The sequence below is a fragment of the Oryzias latipes genome, chromosome 9 (genome assembly GCF_002234675.1).
Source record: "Oryzias latipes chromosome 9, ASM223467v1".
Classification (NCBI taxonomy): Eukaryota; Metazoa; Chordata; class Actinopteri; order Beloniformes; family Adrianichthyidae; genus Oryzias; species Oryzias latipes.
Window position 1 is genome coordinate 9,084,628 of NC_019867.2, and position 18,499 is coordinate 9,103,126.

The 18,499-nt window shown below is 37.9% G+C and overlaps 2 protein-coding genes across 7 annotated transcripts in view; both read right to left on the reverse strand.

The window, feature by feature from the left end:
• c9h9orf3 (chromosome 9 C9orf3 homolog) overlaps positions 1-3,180 on the reverse strand; it is an 82,795-nt gene extending 79,615 nt beyond the window's left edge. For 2 of the 4 annotated variants that reach the window (XM_011478980.3, XM_011478979.3), the window contains exons 1-2: positions 3,083-3,180; positions 1,842-2,601 (exon numbers count right to left, since the gene is read on the reverse strand). In XM_011478980.3, the coding sequence (XP_011477282.1) occupies positions 1,842-2,560 (719 nt within the window). In that variant the 5' untranslated portion in view covers positions 2,561-2,601; positions 3,083-3,180. Of the gene's footprint in view, positions 1-1,841; positions 2,602-2,762; positions 2,877-2,922; positions 3,030-3,082 lie in introns of those variants that run through there. The other 2 variants (XM_020705811.2, XM_020705810.2) reach the window with 2 other exon arrangements.
• A 751-nt stretch (positions 3,181-3,931) lies between these two features.
• dock8 (dedicator of cytokinesis 8) overlaps positions 3,932-18,499 on the reverse strand; it is a 52,814-nt gene continuing 38,246 nt past the window's right edge. For all 3 annotated transcript variants that reach the window (XM_023958357.1, XM_023958356.1, XM_023958358.1), the window contains 12 exons: positions 16,484-16,642; positions 16,297-16,397; positions 15,164-15,356; positions 14,514-14,657; positions 14,209-14,340; positions 12,384-12,518; positions 11,972-12,061; positions 10,785-11,021; positions 10,565-10,708; positions 9,413-9,519; positions 6,689-6,859; positions 3,932-4,898 (listed from right to left, as the gene is read on the reverse strand). In XM_023958357.1, the coding sequence (XP_023814125.1) occupies positions 4,847-4,898; positions 6,689-6,859; positions 9,413-9,519; positions 10,565-10,708; positions 10,785-11,021; positions 11,972-12,061; positions 12,384-12,518; positions 14,209-14,340; positions 14,514-14,657; positions 15,164-15,356; positions 16,297-16,397; positions 16,484-16,642 (1,665 nt within the window). In that variant the 3' untranslated portion in view covers positions 3,932-4,846. The remainder of the gene's footprint in view (positions 4,899-6,688; positions 6,860-9,412; positions 9,520-10,564; positions 10,709-10,784; positions 11,022-11,971; positions 12,062-12,383; positions 12,519-14,208; positions 14,341-14,513; positions 14,658-15,163; positions 15,357-16,296; positions 16,398-16,483; positions 16,643-18,499) is intronic.

Below are 18,499 nucleotides of genomic sequence, written 5' to 3' on the forward strand. Positions count from 1 at the left end.
CAGTGGAAATCTGGGCTTTGGTCTGATGAGTCCAAATTGGAGATTTTTGGTTCCAACCACCATGTCTTTGTGCGACGCAGAAAAGGTGAACGGATGGACTCTACATGCCTGGTTCCCAAGCATGAAGCATGGAGGAGGAAGTGTGATGGTGTGGGGGTGCTTTGCTGGTGACACTGTTGGGGATTTATTCAAAACTGAAGACGTACTGAACCAGCATGGCTACCACAGCATCTTGCAGCGGCATGCTATTCCACCCGGTTTGCGTTTAGTTGAACCATCATTTATTTTTCAACAGGACAATGACCCCAAACACACCTCCAGGCTGTGTAAAGGCTATTTGACCAAGGAGGAGAGTGATGGGGTGCTGCGCCACATGACCTGGCATCCACAATCACCAAACCTGAACCCAATCCAGATGCTTTGGGATGAGCTGGACCGCAGAGTGAAGGCAAAAGGGCCAACAAGTGCTAAGCATCTCTGGGAACACCTTCCAGACTGTTGGAAGACCATTTCAGGTGACTGCCTCTAGACGCTCATCAAGAGAATGCCAAGAGTGTGCAAAGCAGTAATCAAAGCAAAAGGCGGCTACTTTGAAGAACCTAGAATATGACATATTTTCATTTGTTTCAAACTTTTTTGTTATGTATATAATTCCACATGTGTTAATTCATAATTTTGATGCCTTTAGTGTGAATCTACAATTTTCATAGTCATGAAAAAAAAGAAAACTCTTTGAATGTGAAGTGTGTGTCCAAACTTGTGGTCTGTACTGTATGCATTTTGGTTTTTATTATTAATATTATGTCTAACAAAAAAAAGGTCTGTCAGCAGTCAAGGCTAAACTTAACATCTCCTTAACCCACAAATGAATCCATGGAGCATCTAAACTGCCAAACTCTCCACTTTTGGAATGACTTCACACCTAATTTAAATGTATTTCCTTTGAGATGTTGGACAAAAGTTCAGAAGGATGCTTGGAGGATAATCACCAACAATTCTGAAGATGAAGTTTGTTCTAAATCCCATATTTGATACTTTTTCAAACTATTTTGGAAAAAAGTATTTAGGACTTGACCAAGTCCTAAACTACAGGACTTGGTCTTAAACCAATGAAGGAAACCTACAGTGGTCCTGAAGTGCAAATCACATCAAGTCATTCAGCTCAAAAACTTATTAAGAATCATAACAATTGAAAAACCTAAAAAAAAAAATGATTAAAAAAAACATTTTAGAAATCAAAATGAAATTTCAGAAACAGAAGAGTGAGAAATAAGATCGGAAAACAAAAGTAACTGCCATAAATTAAAATGAAATGTTAAAAAATGAAACAAAATAAGAAACCAGAAAAGGTAGGTATTATGGCACATCACTGAGTGGTTGATGAATTTTGAGTTTTGAAGGAGAGGCAAAGTAGAAGGATGTTTTGCTTGAACTGTGGTAAGGAGGAGATTGAACGTTTGCAGTGGCTCAGTCAGAAGCTACCAAATAACATCCGGTTGACGTCCCATTAGAACTTCCTTTTCTGGTTTCTTGATCCGTTTCATTTTGATTTCTGGAACTTACTGTTTTATTCTGTTTATTTTTTGTGGAATTTGTTTTGATTTCTGAAGTCGTTTTTTATATTATTTGTTTGTTCAAAGGGGTCTGGTGCACAGCAACCTTTTAACCAAAACATTTTGGAAAATAGAAATATTAAATAATACAAAGTCTTGAATACAGGTTTTTTTTTTGCCAAGAGTTTGATTCTTTTTTATTATAACTTCAAATATTACAAGCAGGGCGGTCATTTATAAAATATAAATGTCGAGAACTTGTTTTATGGCATTAACGGTAACACCAACCTGTTGTCCTGGTCCTTGGTCCATCTCAAAGAGCGTCCACACGCCTTCGTCTGGTAGTGAATTCTAATAACGCGAGGAAACTGCTGTGCTGAAGTGACTCTCCTCTTTCTTACTTGCAGACTCCAGAGGTCCCTCCGAAAAGGCATTGAGCCGCCGTTTTCAGCACAAGGTGCACGGCTACACAGCGAGAAGATTCTGTGCTTCGTCTGCCACTGGGAGGAGGGCATGGACAACAGGTTCTCCATGAAGGCTGACTGTGGATTTCCTGACAGGATGTCTGATCTTACAGATGCACTCTCTGGTAGGAGGTCCATGATGCCTGGTATGGAGGTGATGTCCACCTCCTCCACCTTTGACACGTCGAGGTCACAGCAGTCCAACACTAAAGTAAAGTCACTACTGCTGGTAGTTTCCCATAAATGGGAAGACTGAACATCTACAGAGTCACATATCTTCTCCTTGTCTTCTTCTTTTGCACCAAACTCCAGCCACGTTTCCTTCGTCGTATCTGCCTTCTGAAATGTGGCTCCATCCTGACGGCGTTCAGCCTCATCCGCTTCAGGCTGAGGCTCCAGGAACAAGACGATGCTACCGTTGATGAGTCTGCTGTGGAGGTGAACTGTCAGGTCCAACACGTAATGCTTGACTAGCATGTGGTTTGTGTTTGCCCAAAGAGGAAGGTCATCCTTATCCGGGTCTGGGCTTCCAGGGGGCTCCATGGTAGACTAGTAACCACATCAGGTCAATCAGGAAGTAAAGACTAATCCAGGAGACAAAAGCATAACAGTTTTCCTTTGTTTGAGTTTATACAAACACATTTACACACAGCACTGAAAGATCCAAACTACTGAATCAGATTAGAGGCAAAACAACTCCTCTCTATGATTGGCAGCTGCTGGATGTAATTGGAGGATGTTATACCTTGCGAAATAGGAGTAAAGAAATGGGCTTTTGTGTATTTTAAAGAAACATGTGGTTGTTAAATCTCTCTATCAAAGATGTAAATATATATAAATAACAGATATCATGAGTCTCTGTTAATAATCACTAAAGCAATGCAGGACACCTGTGTTAATGTTACCTAATGGGAAAAAGATGGATGTAGAGTTCCGCTTAGTTTCCGTCTCAGCCTCTCATTTTAAAAGTGTCCAGAAACAGAACAGCGAAAAGTAAACATTAACTACAGCAAACAGGCAACTTTACAGCAGTTTTTAATGAAAACTTTTATACGGTCAACATACCGCCAATCCCGAGAATTTGGTTCTTGATTTATTTCAACTACCACGCTCGATGTTTGTCCTGTTGGAGTCGGAAGCTGATGACGTCATTACGTCGCGCCAGAAGCTGAATGTAGTTTAATACAGTCAAGCGAAAATACTAGCTATCCGTATCCTATCCGTACATTTGGTAAGTAATTACATTTGAGGGATTTTCTTTATTATTTCGTTACATTTTCAAATGGAGTTAACTTGTGTTTTTTTATATTAAAGATTATACTTTCTATTCCAAAGGTTTACATCCTAGAACTAAAATTATTCCGTTTTGCAGTTTTAAAAAAGTCTTATAAAACAGTTTACCTGCAGTGAAAAATACAAATCTACTCATATTGTCATTTAAATGTTTTCTTTATTTATCTAACAAATGAAAAAGACATGTGTGCAAATGTGTGCATAAATTGGGTTTATTCCTGTTCTTCTCCTTTGTATTCTATTGGTGACAGTTAAAAGCCCCACATTGAACAAAACACTTGGAAGCTTTAGCGGATGAATATCAAAGCACACAAACTTTAGATATGTTACAGGAAAAGGTTTTTTATTTGTAATAAATTATTTAGCAGAATTTTAAAAATGTATTGAACCGTCTTAAAAACATTAAACAGTCAATAAATACCGCTTCCTAAGAGTATTATTAATGTAAAAAAAAACGTTTTCAATTTGTAGAGCAATAAGTACATTTCTGAAATTCAGAACACCTAATAATGCGTAGAAACTGTGATACTTCACTCTTCTGGAAACTAACGTGATTTGTCTGATAAACATGCTTTGTGGAGCACAGCTGTGTGGAGCAGCTGATCAACAATCTGACAGCTCTTCAGTAAATAAAGGGATTTATTTTGACAATATGCATTATGTGAAATGTACTGCTCAACAACAGTAAAACCAATAAAAAAAGACAAAAAATTTAAAAACCATGTTGAGCTTTTCTTTTAACAAACAGTTTCACTGACACGTGTCTAAAATAGATTTCTCTAATGCAAGTTGTTAAATACATTTTTTCATGAACTTGATGCTGTGACCCCATTTACAAAAACTATTTATAAACTCAATAAAACAGCATTGTTGTAGTAAAAAAAGACTTTTTTCAAAAGGTGATCGGAGTTGAGACAGGAAATTGTTCTCATTTATACTGTCATAGCTCCACCAAATCTGTGGCGGTCATAACTATCCCGTTATGAATGAATTTTATTCAAACGTTTCTTAAACAACCAGAGACGCCTCAGGGAAATCGAACATCAAGGACTACAAAGAGATTTCAGCGTGGCACAAAGAGATTTTACTCCAAATATCATTTAACTTGAATATCCTTGATCCATTATTTACATACACATTGCAGTATTATAAACATACAACTTTATCAGACAAACAGATGCCCTGGGCCAGCAAAGACCTAGGAGACCAACCCAGAGAAAATGTTTGCAGCATTATTAAGACTGGAAGATTTACAGCAAACTGCTTAACAGGCTACATTTTTCTGTGATTGCCACATTATTTTGCAGGTGCTTCTATCTCATTTTAATTTTATATTACAACAAAACATGGCGTCAAAAGAAAGGACATACAGCAGAGATTGATGCCACTGATGGATTCCCCTGAAAAAACATTAGTCCTCCTTTGTGAACACGACTCCCGCACTGAGAATTTCGGAGGTAGTTCATCAAATCCCATTCTCCACCTTTGCCTGGGTGAGAATCACACTGTAACATTGTTGGAGGAACTTGCTGTACCTCAAGAGGTTTCCTCTTGAGTTCTGCGAAAACTCAGGCGTTTGAAGGAATCCCTATGAAAAACAAGAAAATAAATGAGGAAAAAAACCCAAAAAGAAATCATAACTTAAAAAAGAAGAAACAGCAAAAAGAAGATCCTTATGGATAAAAAAAAATATTTAAACAGACAGTAAGTAAATAGGTAATATTACTGAAAGACACTACTTTTAGTTTTAAAATACTTTTAAAAGTGTAACCATTTGTATACTTTCTGATACTAAAATGCCTTTAATCCTGCAATACACAGGTGAATTTTCCTTACTTTCCTGGTAAAAGTTTCCCCTAAACCCTTTAGTTTTTTTGTTCAACGAAAGAGTGGCACCCCTCTGGTCATCAGAAAGCTTTTTTTATTTTTCAACGCAAAGGAAAATCTCATCAATGTTTTCCAGTAAACTGATGGGATTCTATTTTTGTAAATGTGTTCCTGTTGGAAAAAGATCTTTTTTAAAGACCAGTGTAGAATTTGTCATCAGCGCCATCAAGGCAAATTTTCCACTTGTTCGTACTCGTTTTCCGTGTATGTCTGGTAGAAGTTAGAGCAGCATCTTCTGCTGTTGCGTATACACATTTGCACCAAGTAGTGTGAACCACACTGTATGCTTACATTTAGTAAAAAAGGCACCAGCTTCCAACACCTACAATGGACTGAATGAATACTAAAAAGTAATGGATTATGTAAGATGCTACTTCAATCTATACGGTCCTAAACATATGTTAGATTCTCTTTCAGTTCAAGGAAAAGTTCAATTCAGAGATTTTGGTTTGGGTAAACCTTTCCATACCGTTCTCCAAAAAAAATTTGAAGGCAGCGCAACATTGATGTGTCAAAAACCAGTCAAGCACAAAAGGTCATGTGTCCACTGAACCTTTTGTGATTGGTGGTTTCTTCAATTAGAAATAACAATCAAGCCACGAGTTAAGAATCTTAAAATCAACATTTTAGAACATTTCCGACAAAAATCTGGTTTTTGATGTTTTAAACACGTTTTTGTGGCATTTTTCCTCATGAAAGACGAAAGAAGATTAAGCTTCAAATTGAATTTCTGAGTATTTCTTTATCATTGAAAAACAGGAGAAGATACACAAATGCCGTTTGAAAAAGCTAGTAAGTGTGACGTAGAAGCTACTACGGCAAGCCACAAGCTCTGCTCCATTCTGATGCTTCCACTTGTTAAAAAAAAATAAGATAGGACTTTATTGATCCCCAGAGGGAAATTCAGTTGTTACAGCCGCCAAACAAGAAATATAACAGTTAGAAAAACAAATAGCATGAGTAAGAATAAAAATGGTAATGAAAAATGGAAGTAAAAGTACACGTTGACGACTAGATCCATGTTCATCTTCGTTTTCCTTGTCTGAGCTGGTATCTGGCCTCAAAACTGTACAGTTGGATAGCTCCGATATTGCTCACCATAATTAGTTGCACCGGTAATGTTAGGTAGGGGGTGTGAGGGGCTGTAGTTGTAGAGGGCGCTAGTGGGAAAGTGTACAAGGATGGAAGTCAGGAAGTATAAGGCAGGTTTACTCTGTCCTGCCCACAACTCAGATAAATTTCTAATGAACTACTGTGGCTCTTGAGAACATATGCCCTAGAAAGCGACACATTTTTTAAAATTTTTGACTAAAAACAATATTATTATATACAAAAGTCCACTAGGAATGCTATGAGAAGAGGACCAAACTATGATCGGAGTGCGTCTTAATGAATTTAAAAAAGACCCTTCATTGTTTTGTTTTCTTTTTCAGATTACAATACTCTGAGTCACAACATTATTAGCTATCTGATCCTGAGTTTAACGTTCACCTGTTCTCGACCATAGGCCTGATGATGGGTTTATAAAGCTCAGGAATCTTTCTCTCCAGCATTGGCCTCAGGTTCTCTCTTAGACGATTGTAGTTTTTCTTCAGCTCCTGCTGGTACTCTTTCTGGTCCGCTGTAATGAGATGCTTATTCTTCTCAACTGCCTCACCACACCTACAGGAAAGAGGAAATAGCAGGGGGACAGCCGTTTTAAACACACATGAGAATAAGAAAAAAGTTCTTCAAGACCATGTGACAAAATAGCAAAAGATAAAATTGAACAACCTTTATCTTAAACTCCACTGCCCTCAAATCTCTAGATTTTTTATTTTTTTTACTGTCAACATAAAATAGGAAAATTCCTTATGTGAATATTTTTTTTACATTGATGTTTGATTTTGAGCTGGACTTTAAATGATTCCAAAAACTGATCTCTGAAAAAAAGAAACTGATGTCTTTTCTGGGTGTGAGAAAGGACAAAGGCTCATTATAAAAGGAAACCACCAAAGGACCAGAGCTTAAATGAGCACAGCGCTGTGGTGGTTTCTGCTTTCAACATCCTATCAGCTTGTCAACATGCAAAGAATCTGCTGGAAATTAAGGAAAATGGGCTGATTGCAAACACATGTCTAAGTTTATCTCTGAGCATATAATGAAGGTAACATGGAAACTGTCCTGTTGTGAAACAATTCCCTATTAAATACACAGGGGCGGAGCTGCAATGGCCGTAAGGTTAAATAAAATGTTGTCTCTCCGCATCCTTTAAAAGCTTAGAATATTTACTTAATATAGAAAAAAAAAAACATAAACCTGCTTTAAAACATAAAAAAATTCAAGTGTCCTAATGTGAAACAATTTGAATATCCACAAGGAGCAGATACTAAAAGATTTGAGCACAGAGTTAATTTTTCTAAAAAAAACAACACCTTTTTTTATCAACTCTTATATTGGAATAACTGTATTAAAATGTAATAACTTTTTTTTAGATATTTAAGCTTCTTTGGATACGTATAATAGATAGCATTAAAAAAAACTCAACTATTCAAGTCTTTAACCAACTTTTGGCCCTTAAAGTTACATGTTAAATATATGTCTAAAAGTGCTCTCTACTTTGCAAAAAAAAACAAAGTTTCCTTTTAGCAGCAGATGATAACAAATATATGTCAAGCAGGTTACCAAACTCTACAGCAAAATCACATCAGCTTATCCAAAAAACAGATGGCAGAGTCCTGAGTAAAAATCCTATGAGGGATTGTGTCTCTAATGTTTAGTCTCTCTACATTGAGTCCAGATCAGTGGCACATTTGGGGTATTGCTGCTTTAAATACACATGCAGGTACTCTTTTCTTAAGAAAATGAGAATCGTACCCCCCCCCCCCCCCCAGTCAAACCTTGCTTTTCCTTTGAGTATGTATATATGTATATTTCCTTCTCTTTTTTTTTGTTTCACCAATAACAAATTTTCGTTTTCTTCTTTTCCAACACTGTGGCTCAAAGTCGGTAAGGTACTTTTGAAGGAGAAAAACAAAACCTAAATGGGGGCAGGAGATGAACGTCCAGGTTTAAGAAGGCAATTAAACTGATAGGGAAATTCCCTCCTTTGTTTTATTTTGAAATTTCTATTTATCGTCTCATCCTGCTCTTTTCATCTGCCCTATTAAGGCAAATCCAAAGTCTGAATCTAAATCTCTGAGATTATGCATTTTAAAAGAGCATTCAGATTGCAAGCTGGAACCTGTGTCAGATCTGGTTATGCCATCCATTAGCCAGAACAAAGAAAATCGTGTTGATTTTTCCAAAGAAGGGGATTTTCCCTTTGAATTAAATGTTGGGAAAGAAAGCTGGTGATTTGAGCTTGAAAAGTTACTTCTTTTCCTGTTTTGCATCTCTCTTATACATTTTTTACATCATCTACCATTGATTTATCAGTAAGGATACAAGCTTTTGCACCCAAAATGCAAAATATCTTTAATCAGTTTCTATACCAAGAACAACACTTTAATAATAAAAATCCTGTGACAAGCATACTGTCTTATTGAGCAAAGCTAGATTTACAGGCATTTAACTGACAAACTATTGCATATGACAGGACACTAGGATGTTTTAAGTTCTGAGAAAGTAAGCGTGGAGTTTGTTTTTTTCTGTGACTGCTAAAGCTCAGAAGAATGACATTAAAAGCGTGTAGCTTGTTCAGATTTTAGGCAAAATATAAACCTTCCTAAAATCAAAGTAAATATTTGCCAGCCTTCTTGTACCAATCAAGGCAGCTGGAATGTGAAATGAGAATAGGAAAATGAAAACCACCTCTTGGAGGTAAATGGCAAATTCCCAGAAGATGCGAATACAAACACTCAAATACATAAACAAACATAAATAAAACACAGCTGCAGAAAATCAGTGCGTTGTCATGGGAAGGCTGAAATTATTTTTGGAAAGCTTGAAAAACATCTGAAACTTTGAGACCCCAAAAAGTTTTCATTTTTTGACATTAAGAGAAACCGGCTTCTGTCATTCTTTGTCTGTTTGAAAAGTAGCTCATCAGGCAAAAGTTGTAATATTTTTGATTCTCTACTTAAATCCTTATAAAAAACACTAAAATATTATTCTTTACCTCCACAATCCAAAGTTATCAGCTTGTGTCAAAAAAGTGGTTCAACTACATCTTTTGAAAAGTATTTCAATCTCCTTTGTTGCTCACTGGGTGCTGATCCCCCCACCACATCTTACCTCATAATAAACTCTTTAAAACACAGACGTAGTTTATTGTGGTGACGGAAGAGCTTTGGATCCGCTGGGATCTCATTCAGGAAGACCTGGGCCACCTCCAGCGGGCCCTACAATGGAGCAAAGAGAGGAGGAAAGGAACAAAAACAAAGAGACGGAGTTAAAGGAGCGAAGAAAGAGAAAGCTAAAACTGAGTGGAGGAAGGAACGAAAGGAAATGTTTCAGAGCCCAGGATGGAATGCACCTCATTCAGAAAAAGGGAAATGACTCGCTAACTAAATGCCTAACACATAAAGGGGCCAAGATGTTGGATGAGAACATAAGAAAGACATCAGATCAGACGGGGAACCGTGATTAGCCTCTTGAACGGCTAATGTTGAAGCTAAACCTGCACATACCCACCATTTGGCTCTCATTTTTGTCCATTGCAAGCTCTTGTTATCCTAAACTTATATTCATCATAAAACCACAGCAGGCTCACACAATGCCTGCATCTTTAAACAGCACTGATTAGCATCATAAATGCATCGAGCCTGGGCCTCTGAGTCCTGGACCCACACACAGAAAACCAGCCTCTGATTGCATCGAGACTTATATGTTTACGAAGCTGCTGAGCATTAGCGTTATGTATACAACCATCAAGTCAGAGCGAGGGACCTGTCAGATTAGACGCTAGAAGATAAAGCATAAGCGGAGAGAACGGAGACGCTAAAGCTAGCATCATCATTACTCCAAAATTCCCCGTCCCGGCAGGACCTGGAAGCAATCAGATCAAAGAGACCTCCGGTTCAGCACGCCACGCAGCGCAGACATGAAAGGAAGAAGAGCATGAATTGACGTTTTAACTGAATTAGGTGGAAACCAAAGGAGGGCTTAGGGTTATGGATCAGGCGAAGCCTTTGATGTGTGAACACTGTCCGATGTCTCGTCTCCCACCTGCAACTGGAACTACAATGGAAGCTATATATAGCATAAATGGAAGCAAATCATTCTGTTATTTCTCTCTATTGAAACAAAAATGAGACGTATCCCCATGTGCCAAGAGAACAACTATAATGTGGTTATTTATGAAGTGACGGATCATCTCACTCACCACAATGGCTGTATGTCACGCAAACAGATATAAAAAGGGACTTTTATTCACAAGTCAATTACCTGGTTAACAGTGGCTCCCACAGAGCCTTGCAGCAGCATCTGCAACATCTTAGCATCTGGTTGTTCTCTATGTGTGGCAACTGCAAGCTCCCTCGTCTTCTTCTGCATGTCTTCTATGGCCACCTCAATGGGAGTCAGATCAAACTGCAAACAAGAGGCAGGTCAGGATCCAATACCAAGTCCTAAAAACTGTAGGACGTTTTATGTGTAAAGATCTGACCTCCTCTTTCTGAATGACGTTAATGCGGGTCTTGACGTACGGGAAGGCGTGCATGGTGGTGAGGATGGTCTTCCTCTTGTACTGCTCATTAAGTTCACCACGAGGCCGTCCGCTTTTGGTGAAGGGCGTGGTGTACATGAAGCGGCGCAGGTTGAAGTTCTTCTCAAAGTTGGTCAGACGATCTTTCATCTCGTAGTCATCAAAGTAGGGCTCCACATAAGTGATCTGAATGTACGCCTGAATAGAAGATTCAGATTTTTTGTTTTACATACTGTCATTTGTTCTCTTTTTCTTATCAATAAAGCATCAATAGCAATATTTTTCACTAAACACCAAGTCTTTTTCTTTCATCTATTGAATCTGATCTAGATTTTCTGGCTGGGAATATGACATAAAAAATGATTACGATTATTATTATTACTTAGCCTGTTTAAAACATTTTAAACAAAACTTCAAAAGTTACATTTTTACAGTATAACAAATACTTTCAGCTCCATTAACTCTAGACCTTTATTCTGACACAGTTCTAATTCTACCTAACCTGGCTCTGTATGCAGCTCAATTGCTTGTCTATTATCCAAATCACTTGAATCTAATTTTCATCTTTTAAGACATTTCTAAAAGCTTACTTTGCTCTAATGAAAAAGCTTTGAGAAAGCCTTTTGCCTGTTAGCAACACATTATTTCCTCTTCATTGTGAAAATTCTTTCCAGAAAACGTCTATTATGCCCTAATGTATGGTTATTGATGAAAATAAACGGCCTTCTGACTCATACTTGCTCATGTTGGAGCACAAATCAAAAAGGCAGAACAGCAGCAGAAAGCACAAACAACTAAAATATTTATATTTTTCCAAGCCACATTACTGAAACTACCTGCTGTTACTTTCGATAAACTATACAAAATAAAATATTAACCAAAATACAAAAACAAAAAAAAGGCACAAAATGTGAAAAATATTGTGCAGCTGCCACATTTTGTGATTATCAATAATCTGGCATTTTGCTTGCACATAATATTTCTGTATTGATCCTCAAGGGGATTTCACTTTTACTAATATTTAAAAAAAAAACTTCAAATTATTTTTAAAAAAGTAAAAAAATATATATTTTTAAGCTTGGTGAATAATTTAAAAATCATAAAATTCTGCTTTGAGAAATACATTTAAACATAATAAATCCATTTACCTTATTGGGCTTGAGCTGTTTTCTGTCCACTGGTGTAGAGTCCTTAATCATCACCAGTGTTTCTTCACCAAAACACTGAACGTAAAAGTTCTGAAGGAAGGAAGATTACATCTTTAGAATTCTCTACCTTTGTATCAACTTCTACAAAAAGGACATCTAATTTCTAAAATGCAATCTACCAAGTTTTAGCTTATTATCCAAAATGTTTACACTCTGAAAATACAACACAACAGATAAAGGTTTCATTGTTGCATCACATTCATTCTCTTCCATGGTTTTATAGGACTAATGCATAGTTGGTTGTTATTCATTCTTTTTTCTATGTCAATACCTTTCCTTTTGACCTCACTTCAGTCTCATGTTCATCCACATCTAGCACAAACTCTCATGCAGTCACTGCTTTTGGTCATACCTCCAGTCTGTGGGATATCTCAGGCAGATGTGTGATCCCAGGCTCCTTGTAAATGAACTCTCTTTCATCCAGGTCGCCGAACTTGGACCCATAAAAACCCACACGAAAATAGGTTCCAAACATCCTCTTAATACCCTGAAGGGAAAACCAAAAGAGAAGATTTTATTCACAACCCTAACTACTTCTACAACACCACTGACAGGTTTTTCTGCCTTTTAAGCAGTCTTTGTTGAGAAGAATGCTTAGGTAAGAGATGCGACATGCTTGTGAATTATTTTATAAAGCTAAATTTTAAGTAGTCTTCTACTTTTTTATGACGTATTTAGTGTACTTCAACAGAAAAATATTACACAAGGCAGGGGTTGACATAGCCCAGAAATTTGCACTGGCCCACAGGGCCAGTAGTTTTTGAAACTTACTGGCCCTGCCTGAAAGTTACTGGCCCGACACCGCGCATAGCGGGACCCGCCGCTCCGCAGGTGCTTGCAACTTTAGGGGGGTCCGGGGGCATGCCCCCCCGGAAACTTTTAATATGGTGCAATTTGGTGCATTCTGGTGACATCACTTATTTCTACACTTTTCAATGACTGAAAATAGACCATATCAAACTTAAATCTGCTCTAGTCTGTTTCAGATGTTTTGAAGAGAGCACTGCAGTGTAGTAGGTAACACTAGTTCAGAAGTTTTCATGGTGCTTCTAACGGAAAATGTCGCAATAAATCATAAACTTTAAATGTGTTAAAACAATCTAATGGCAGCTTGAACCATTTAACGAATCAAATAAATCCCTTAATGCATTTGACCAATCGGATGGACGCCTTCACATTGTTGACCAATCAGATGGAGCCCTGTTATGTTAGATGTTTGTAACCTATGTCAACGTGGGTCATTTGGAGTATAATTTTTAAACTGGGAATGGTTATTTGGTTATTTTGCTGTTTGTTTATATACCGCAAATTATATCGTTATCGCAATTTTAATCTCTGATATCGCATATCGCGAGTTTTCCTCATATTGTGCAGGTCTAACTGAGATCATTCAGCTAACTAGAAATACTTACTGCTTACAGTGTTGTAAAGAAAAACAAAATTAAGTAGTTTAACATTCTACTGCATTTGAGTCTGAGATTCAGGTATTTGGAGTTGCCTTTGATTCTTTGACATTCAGCTTAAAGCTTAGTGCATACAGTTTCATCTTCAATGCATTCATTAAATATCTTGCTGTCCATACTACTAATTATACCCACTACTCCATCCAACATATTCCTATCTATTCCTGCCATGTCTTCCACATCTCTGACATGCTTCAGTCTCTCTTCAGTGACGGTGTCGGATTTATAATCAAATGTAATAATAACCCACTGGCTTGTGCCTTCGTTGTTGCTGTTTAACATTGTTTTGTATTGAATTGTTACATTCAATAAAGTTTGAAAAAAAAAAGTAGTGAGCGCGTGCCGCGTGGTGCTCGGCAGTGAAAGCCGCGCGCAGGCGGGAGAGAAGGAGAAGTGATCAAAGGTTTCCCATAGAAACCCTTGAAGTCTGAACACAGGACTAGCAGAAAAACTAAATTATGAAGACGAGGTAAATCTACACGTTTTCGCAAAATTTACTTTATTGAAAAAGGTGAAGAATGTATAAACCGTTAGATATTTTAGTGGCCCGAGCGGACAAGTGAAAAGTAAAGTCTTGTGGTCCGCACTGCTCGAAAAACAGGACCGGGCCAGCGGACAAATGGCTATGTCGAGCCCTGCAAGGAAGGTTCACGATGTCTGTTGAGCTTAACAACAGCCATAAAATATCAGCAAAATGTTGCACAATTATATTACCTTATTAATGATGTTTTCAAAAGCTCTGTGAAGTTTGTCGTGGGTCAAAGCCAGTTTTCTGAAATCTCTCCGTGCCTCCAAGATGGGGATGATGATCTTGTACACTTCATTCACTGCTTCATAGAGACCACCCTAACAAAGGCCATAATAACACTTTTTTTTCAGAATTTTGTATTCTTTATTTGACATTGTAATACTGTGGACTTTTTTATATTCCCAAGTTAATAACTATTTATCCAAACTTGTCAGAAAACAGTTTAAGTGCATGTTTGATATAATCCAAGAATAAAACGTTAATGTCTCACAGTGCTGAAGAGCTCAGCAGCCTGCTCCAGCAATCCCACCAAACCATTCTCTGTAAAACAGCGTCCTGAGCACACGCCGTCCTCGTCCGGAGACAGGATGTCGTCTGACACGGCCGACTCCTCCAGCACGTTGGGGGAGATGTTCTAGAGGAGAAAATCAGTTGCTCGATCAATCAGTTAGACCTCTTAATCAAATAATCAATCAAATGGCTTAAAAGGACAAGCTGCAAAGTGGCAAAAGGAACTAATTTGACAGCTGTCCAATCAATGACTTGCTGGCTGCTTCAAGTTCGCTTCCTGTACCCGAGCACAGCAGTGGTCATCTGTGGGAGACAGCTCATCAATGAAACCATCATGTCTGCTGAAGCTGTTTTCAGCACAGAGAAAATGGCACTTAATGCATTCCCACAAGAGCATGTTTGCCTTTTGTCCCCCTATCTTCAAGTGCAGATGCATTATAGCAAGCACAAGTATCAAGAGACCTTATTTATAGGTTGACATGATGGGCATACAGCTCCCCCTTTGGACACAAATAAGCAAATATTCACATACTGACAACGTGAAGAGTTTTGTGAAGTAATTCTTTTTCATTTTCCATACGGACACATTGTATTCTGAGCTGTTTAAAAGTCAATATTTGTATTGTGTACCTGGAAAGTGACGCTGCCAACAGGGAGGTATTTGTGGTCCTCCAGCATGCTGAGATACTCGGCCACGAGGGCAGCAGCGTGGACCAGGCACATAGCCGCCTCGGTGTAACATTTCCTGTTGTTGTGCTTCTCAGCCATGTTCTGCAGCCAGGTCAGACGGAGGTCAGGAGACGTCTGGTAACCCTTTGCTATCCTAGAAGGAAAGAAGTGGAGGGATCACGTTTTCACTATTTTTTACTTTCTTGTTCCATCATTTTTTAAAGGTCAAATTAAGATTCAAATCTGTCTTGAGAGCAACTTAGCCAGAGACGCTTTAACAGTGCCAAAACAATTGCATCGGGATAAGAAGAGGCTTTGTATGAAATGCCAAACCTTTTACATTTATTTTAACAGTAATATTGACTAATTTTAACATTAAATTTGTGCAAAAATACACACAAAGACGTGTGCACCATAAACAAACAGATTATACATTTTAAATAAGAATATCAATAGCAGTCCTGCATAAACCAAAGAATGCAACTCATTTATAAAATATGTCAGTTTAGGCTGGAAATATCAAAAACAAAGTGTGTAATGAGTGGAGAAACAATACAGATTAGATGATCACAGGTTTATATTGGCTCTCCTATTTGTAATAAAATGACTGAATAATCATTTATAGGTGCACAGAATGTGTAAACGAATTTCCCCGCACATAAATGACAAATGATTGGAGGTACAAAGCTGAGAGGCCACTCTGTAGAGCTGCCAGACAGACACTCACCAGGTGACTACAACCTAAACCCAAAGATATAGGAGGATGATGAATGACACATGCAAGCGACACTGAAACACGTAGAGGGAAAGTGCCAGAATCAACAGCTGAACATGTATGCTGCCTTTGTCTCAACGTCTCCCCTTCATGTGCTCCCTCCCTCAGTGTTTTGCACACTGTGTTTACATTTGCATATACACAAAACCAGATCAGAGGACCAAACTGCTACCACATGGTAACCATAGTGAGGCCAGAAAATGGGGGAGGAGGGGGGGGCAGCTCAAACCACAGAGAAATAGGAGGAAAGGCTAAACCAAACTGAGATGGGAGAAGAAAACACAATAGTCACATAGAGGAGGTGCCTTTAAATTTTTACCTGTACATAAGGTCCATGAGCATCTCAGGGTCTTCCTGAAACTCCCTCATCTTTACTGTGTCAGACAAAATGCAGTTGAGATTTCTCAAGAGCTCATCCACCTACCAAAAAACACAAAACGTAAAAAAAGCAGGGTTTTAACAAGATGTTCCAACAAGAAGACCCGTGTGAGTGTGTTGGCTCTTACCTGGGAAGGCAGCTGAGTGTTCTGCATCTCTGCATCCTCCTCAGCATAGGCCAGGATGGTGCGAAGGGAGCGGCGTAAATATTCCTCCTGGAAGTCTGAAGACTTGCCAACCAGTGATGCCAAAGACATGGTGACCTGCATCTTAATTCTTGAGAAGTTCTGTTAAAACCAGAGAAGAGTGGGCATTTACCATACAGTTCTTGCATTTATTCATCTAGTTTCATAAGGTTTGCTTTAAATGATACATTAAACCATTATTCAAGAAACAGTAGACACTGAAGTCAATTGATTTTTGAACTACCAAATTCCCCTATTGTCCCCAAGTGCAAATAACTTTATTTTCAAATATCTAATTAAAATGGTTAAATGGAACTTTGTGAATTACTATTTTCAATTTTACAAATTAAATAAAAATGACAAATATTATTATATGCTATATATTATTGTAGGAGCAGAAAATAATGCATCCCAAGGAAACCACTAAATATAGTTGTAATATGTCCAACTGTATAATTAATAACATTAAATGTTGCTACCATATATTTTCTTTCTAATTTGACCATCATAAAGGTAAACAAAAAAGTTTTCCTAGTTAATTGCATAGTCTGTATTGATGACTTCCCAGTCTCCAAACAAGCATTATCCTTTAAGCTGTGCAATATAAAAATAATTACAAACTGATTTTAATTATAAATCCCTGTATAGCAATATGCAGAGTAAAATGGTAGCTTCAAATGGCTTTTTATGAACTTGAAAAAGGTTAATGAGCAATAATAAGGAACCAATAATGCTTAATATGAGCACAGATATTATTGTCAGTCATTATTTTGTTACAATTCTCTTTCTATACATCCTTTAAACAAACCTTACTAAGAAAAAGGGATTTGAAAAAACCCTTGTGTGTCTTTCAGAAAGAGGAACGTGTGAGAGAACATGTTCCCAAGTACGTGTGAAGTCCCATCAATCTCCAGCATGACCAGCTAAGCGGGAAATGATCTCCCATTAGCAGAGACATAATCACCAATGGATCATCTCTACGGCCTGTTTCTGTTCAACTGAGCATGGAGCCAGAGCCTAACCACCCATCACTGCCCTCCAACTCAGAGTGTGAGATGAAAAGTGGTTTAAATGATAGCTTAAGTCAACATATACTCCTATTTGTCTTTCTCTATCCCCGTTTTTCACGTGTCCCTTTTGTTTAACTCCAGCTTCCCCCTAACCTCTATAAAACTGGATCAGTTTTTGGCAAATTGTCATTAAAACTGGACTTTCTGGGATTTTTAAAAGACTAAAATACAAGGAGGACAAAAGTGTGCTTGACAGACGTAAACAAAGGAAGAGGTAAGAGAATTTCTGAATGAACGAGTCATTTAATTGCCACACTGATTTAAATCATAGCTCCTTTCGTTTACAGTATAAACATTGAAACAGATAGACACACTGACGGGAAATACTCCCTATAAACTGAAGATGTGTGTTTTTTCATTAAACCAAACAGACTGTAAACACAGGAAATATTGACTGCAACACAAGTAATCAGAAAAATATCACAGAAAATGAAAGAAGATACTACATCCTATACTTTCCCTTTAGATGCCGCTTTCTTCATTTTCTACTATCACCGTTTCTCTTTCTCCATCGGGATCTTCCCCCCAGGTCCTTTTGAATTCCCTGCCTCCCTGCCCTTAAGCCAAACACACACACTTCCCCACATGTGAGCTAAAACATGGAGGGCGTCTGCCATTAGTTAGAGGGGGTTCGAAACATGGCGGAGGAGACAGTGACATATCTCTCTGCTCTCTACTTAGAGACACATCCTTCAGCAGAAACTTTCTGCCGGATGCTCAAGATAGAAATGGAATAGACATTAAAGCTGAGCAGGAGAGGAAGAGCAAGGAAGATAAAATAAAGATCTAAGTGACTCCCGGCAACAGCATATCCTCATAAGAACAGGGATAACAAGCACTTCTGAACTTTTATGTGCACGCAAATTAAAACTAATCTGAAATAAATGCA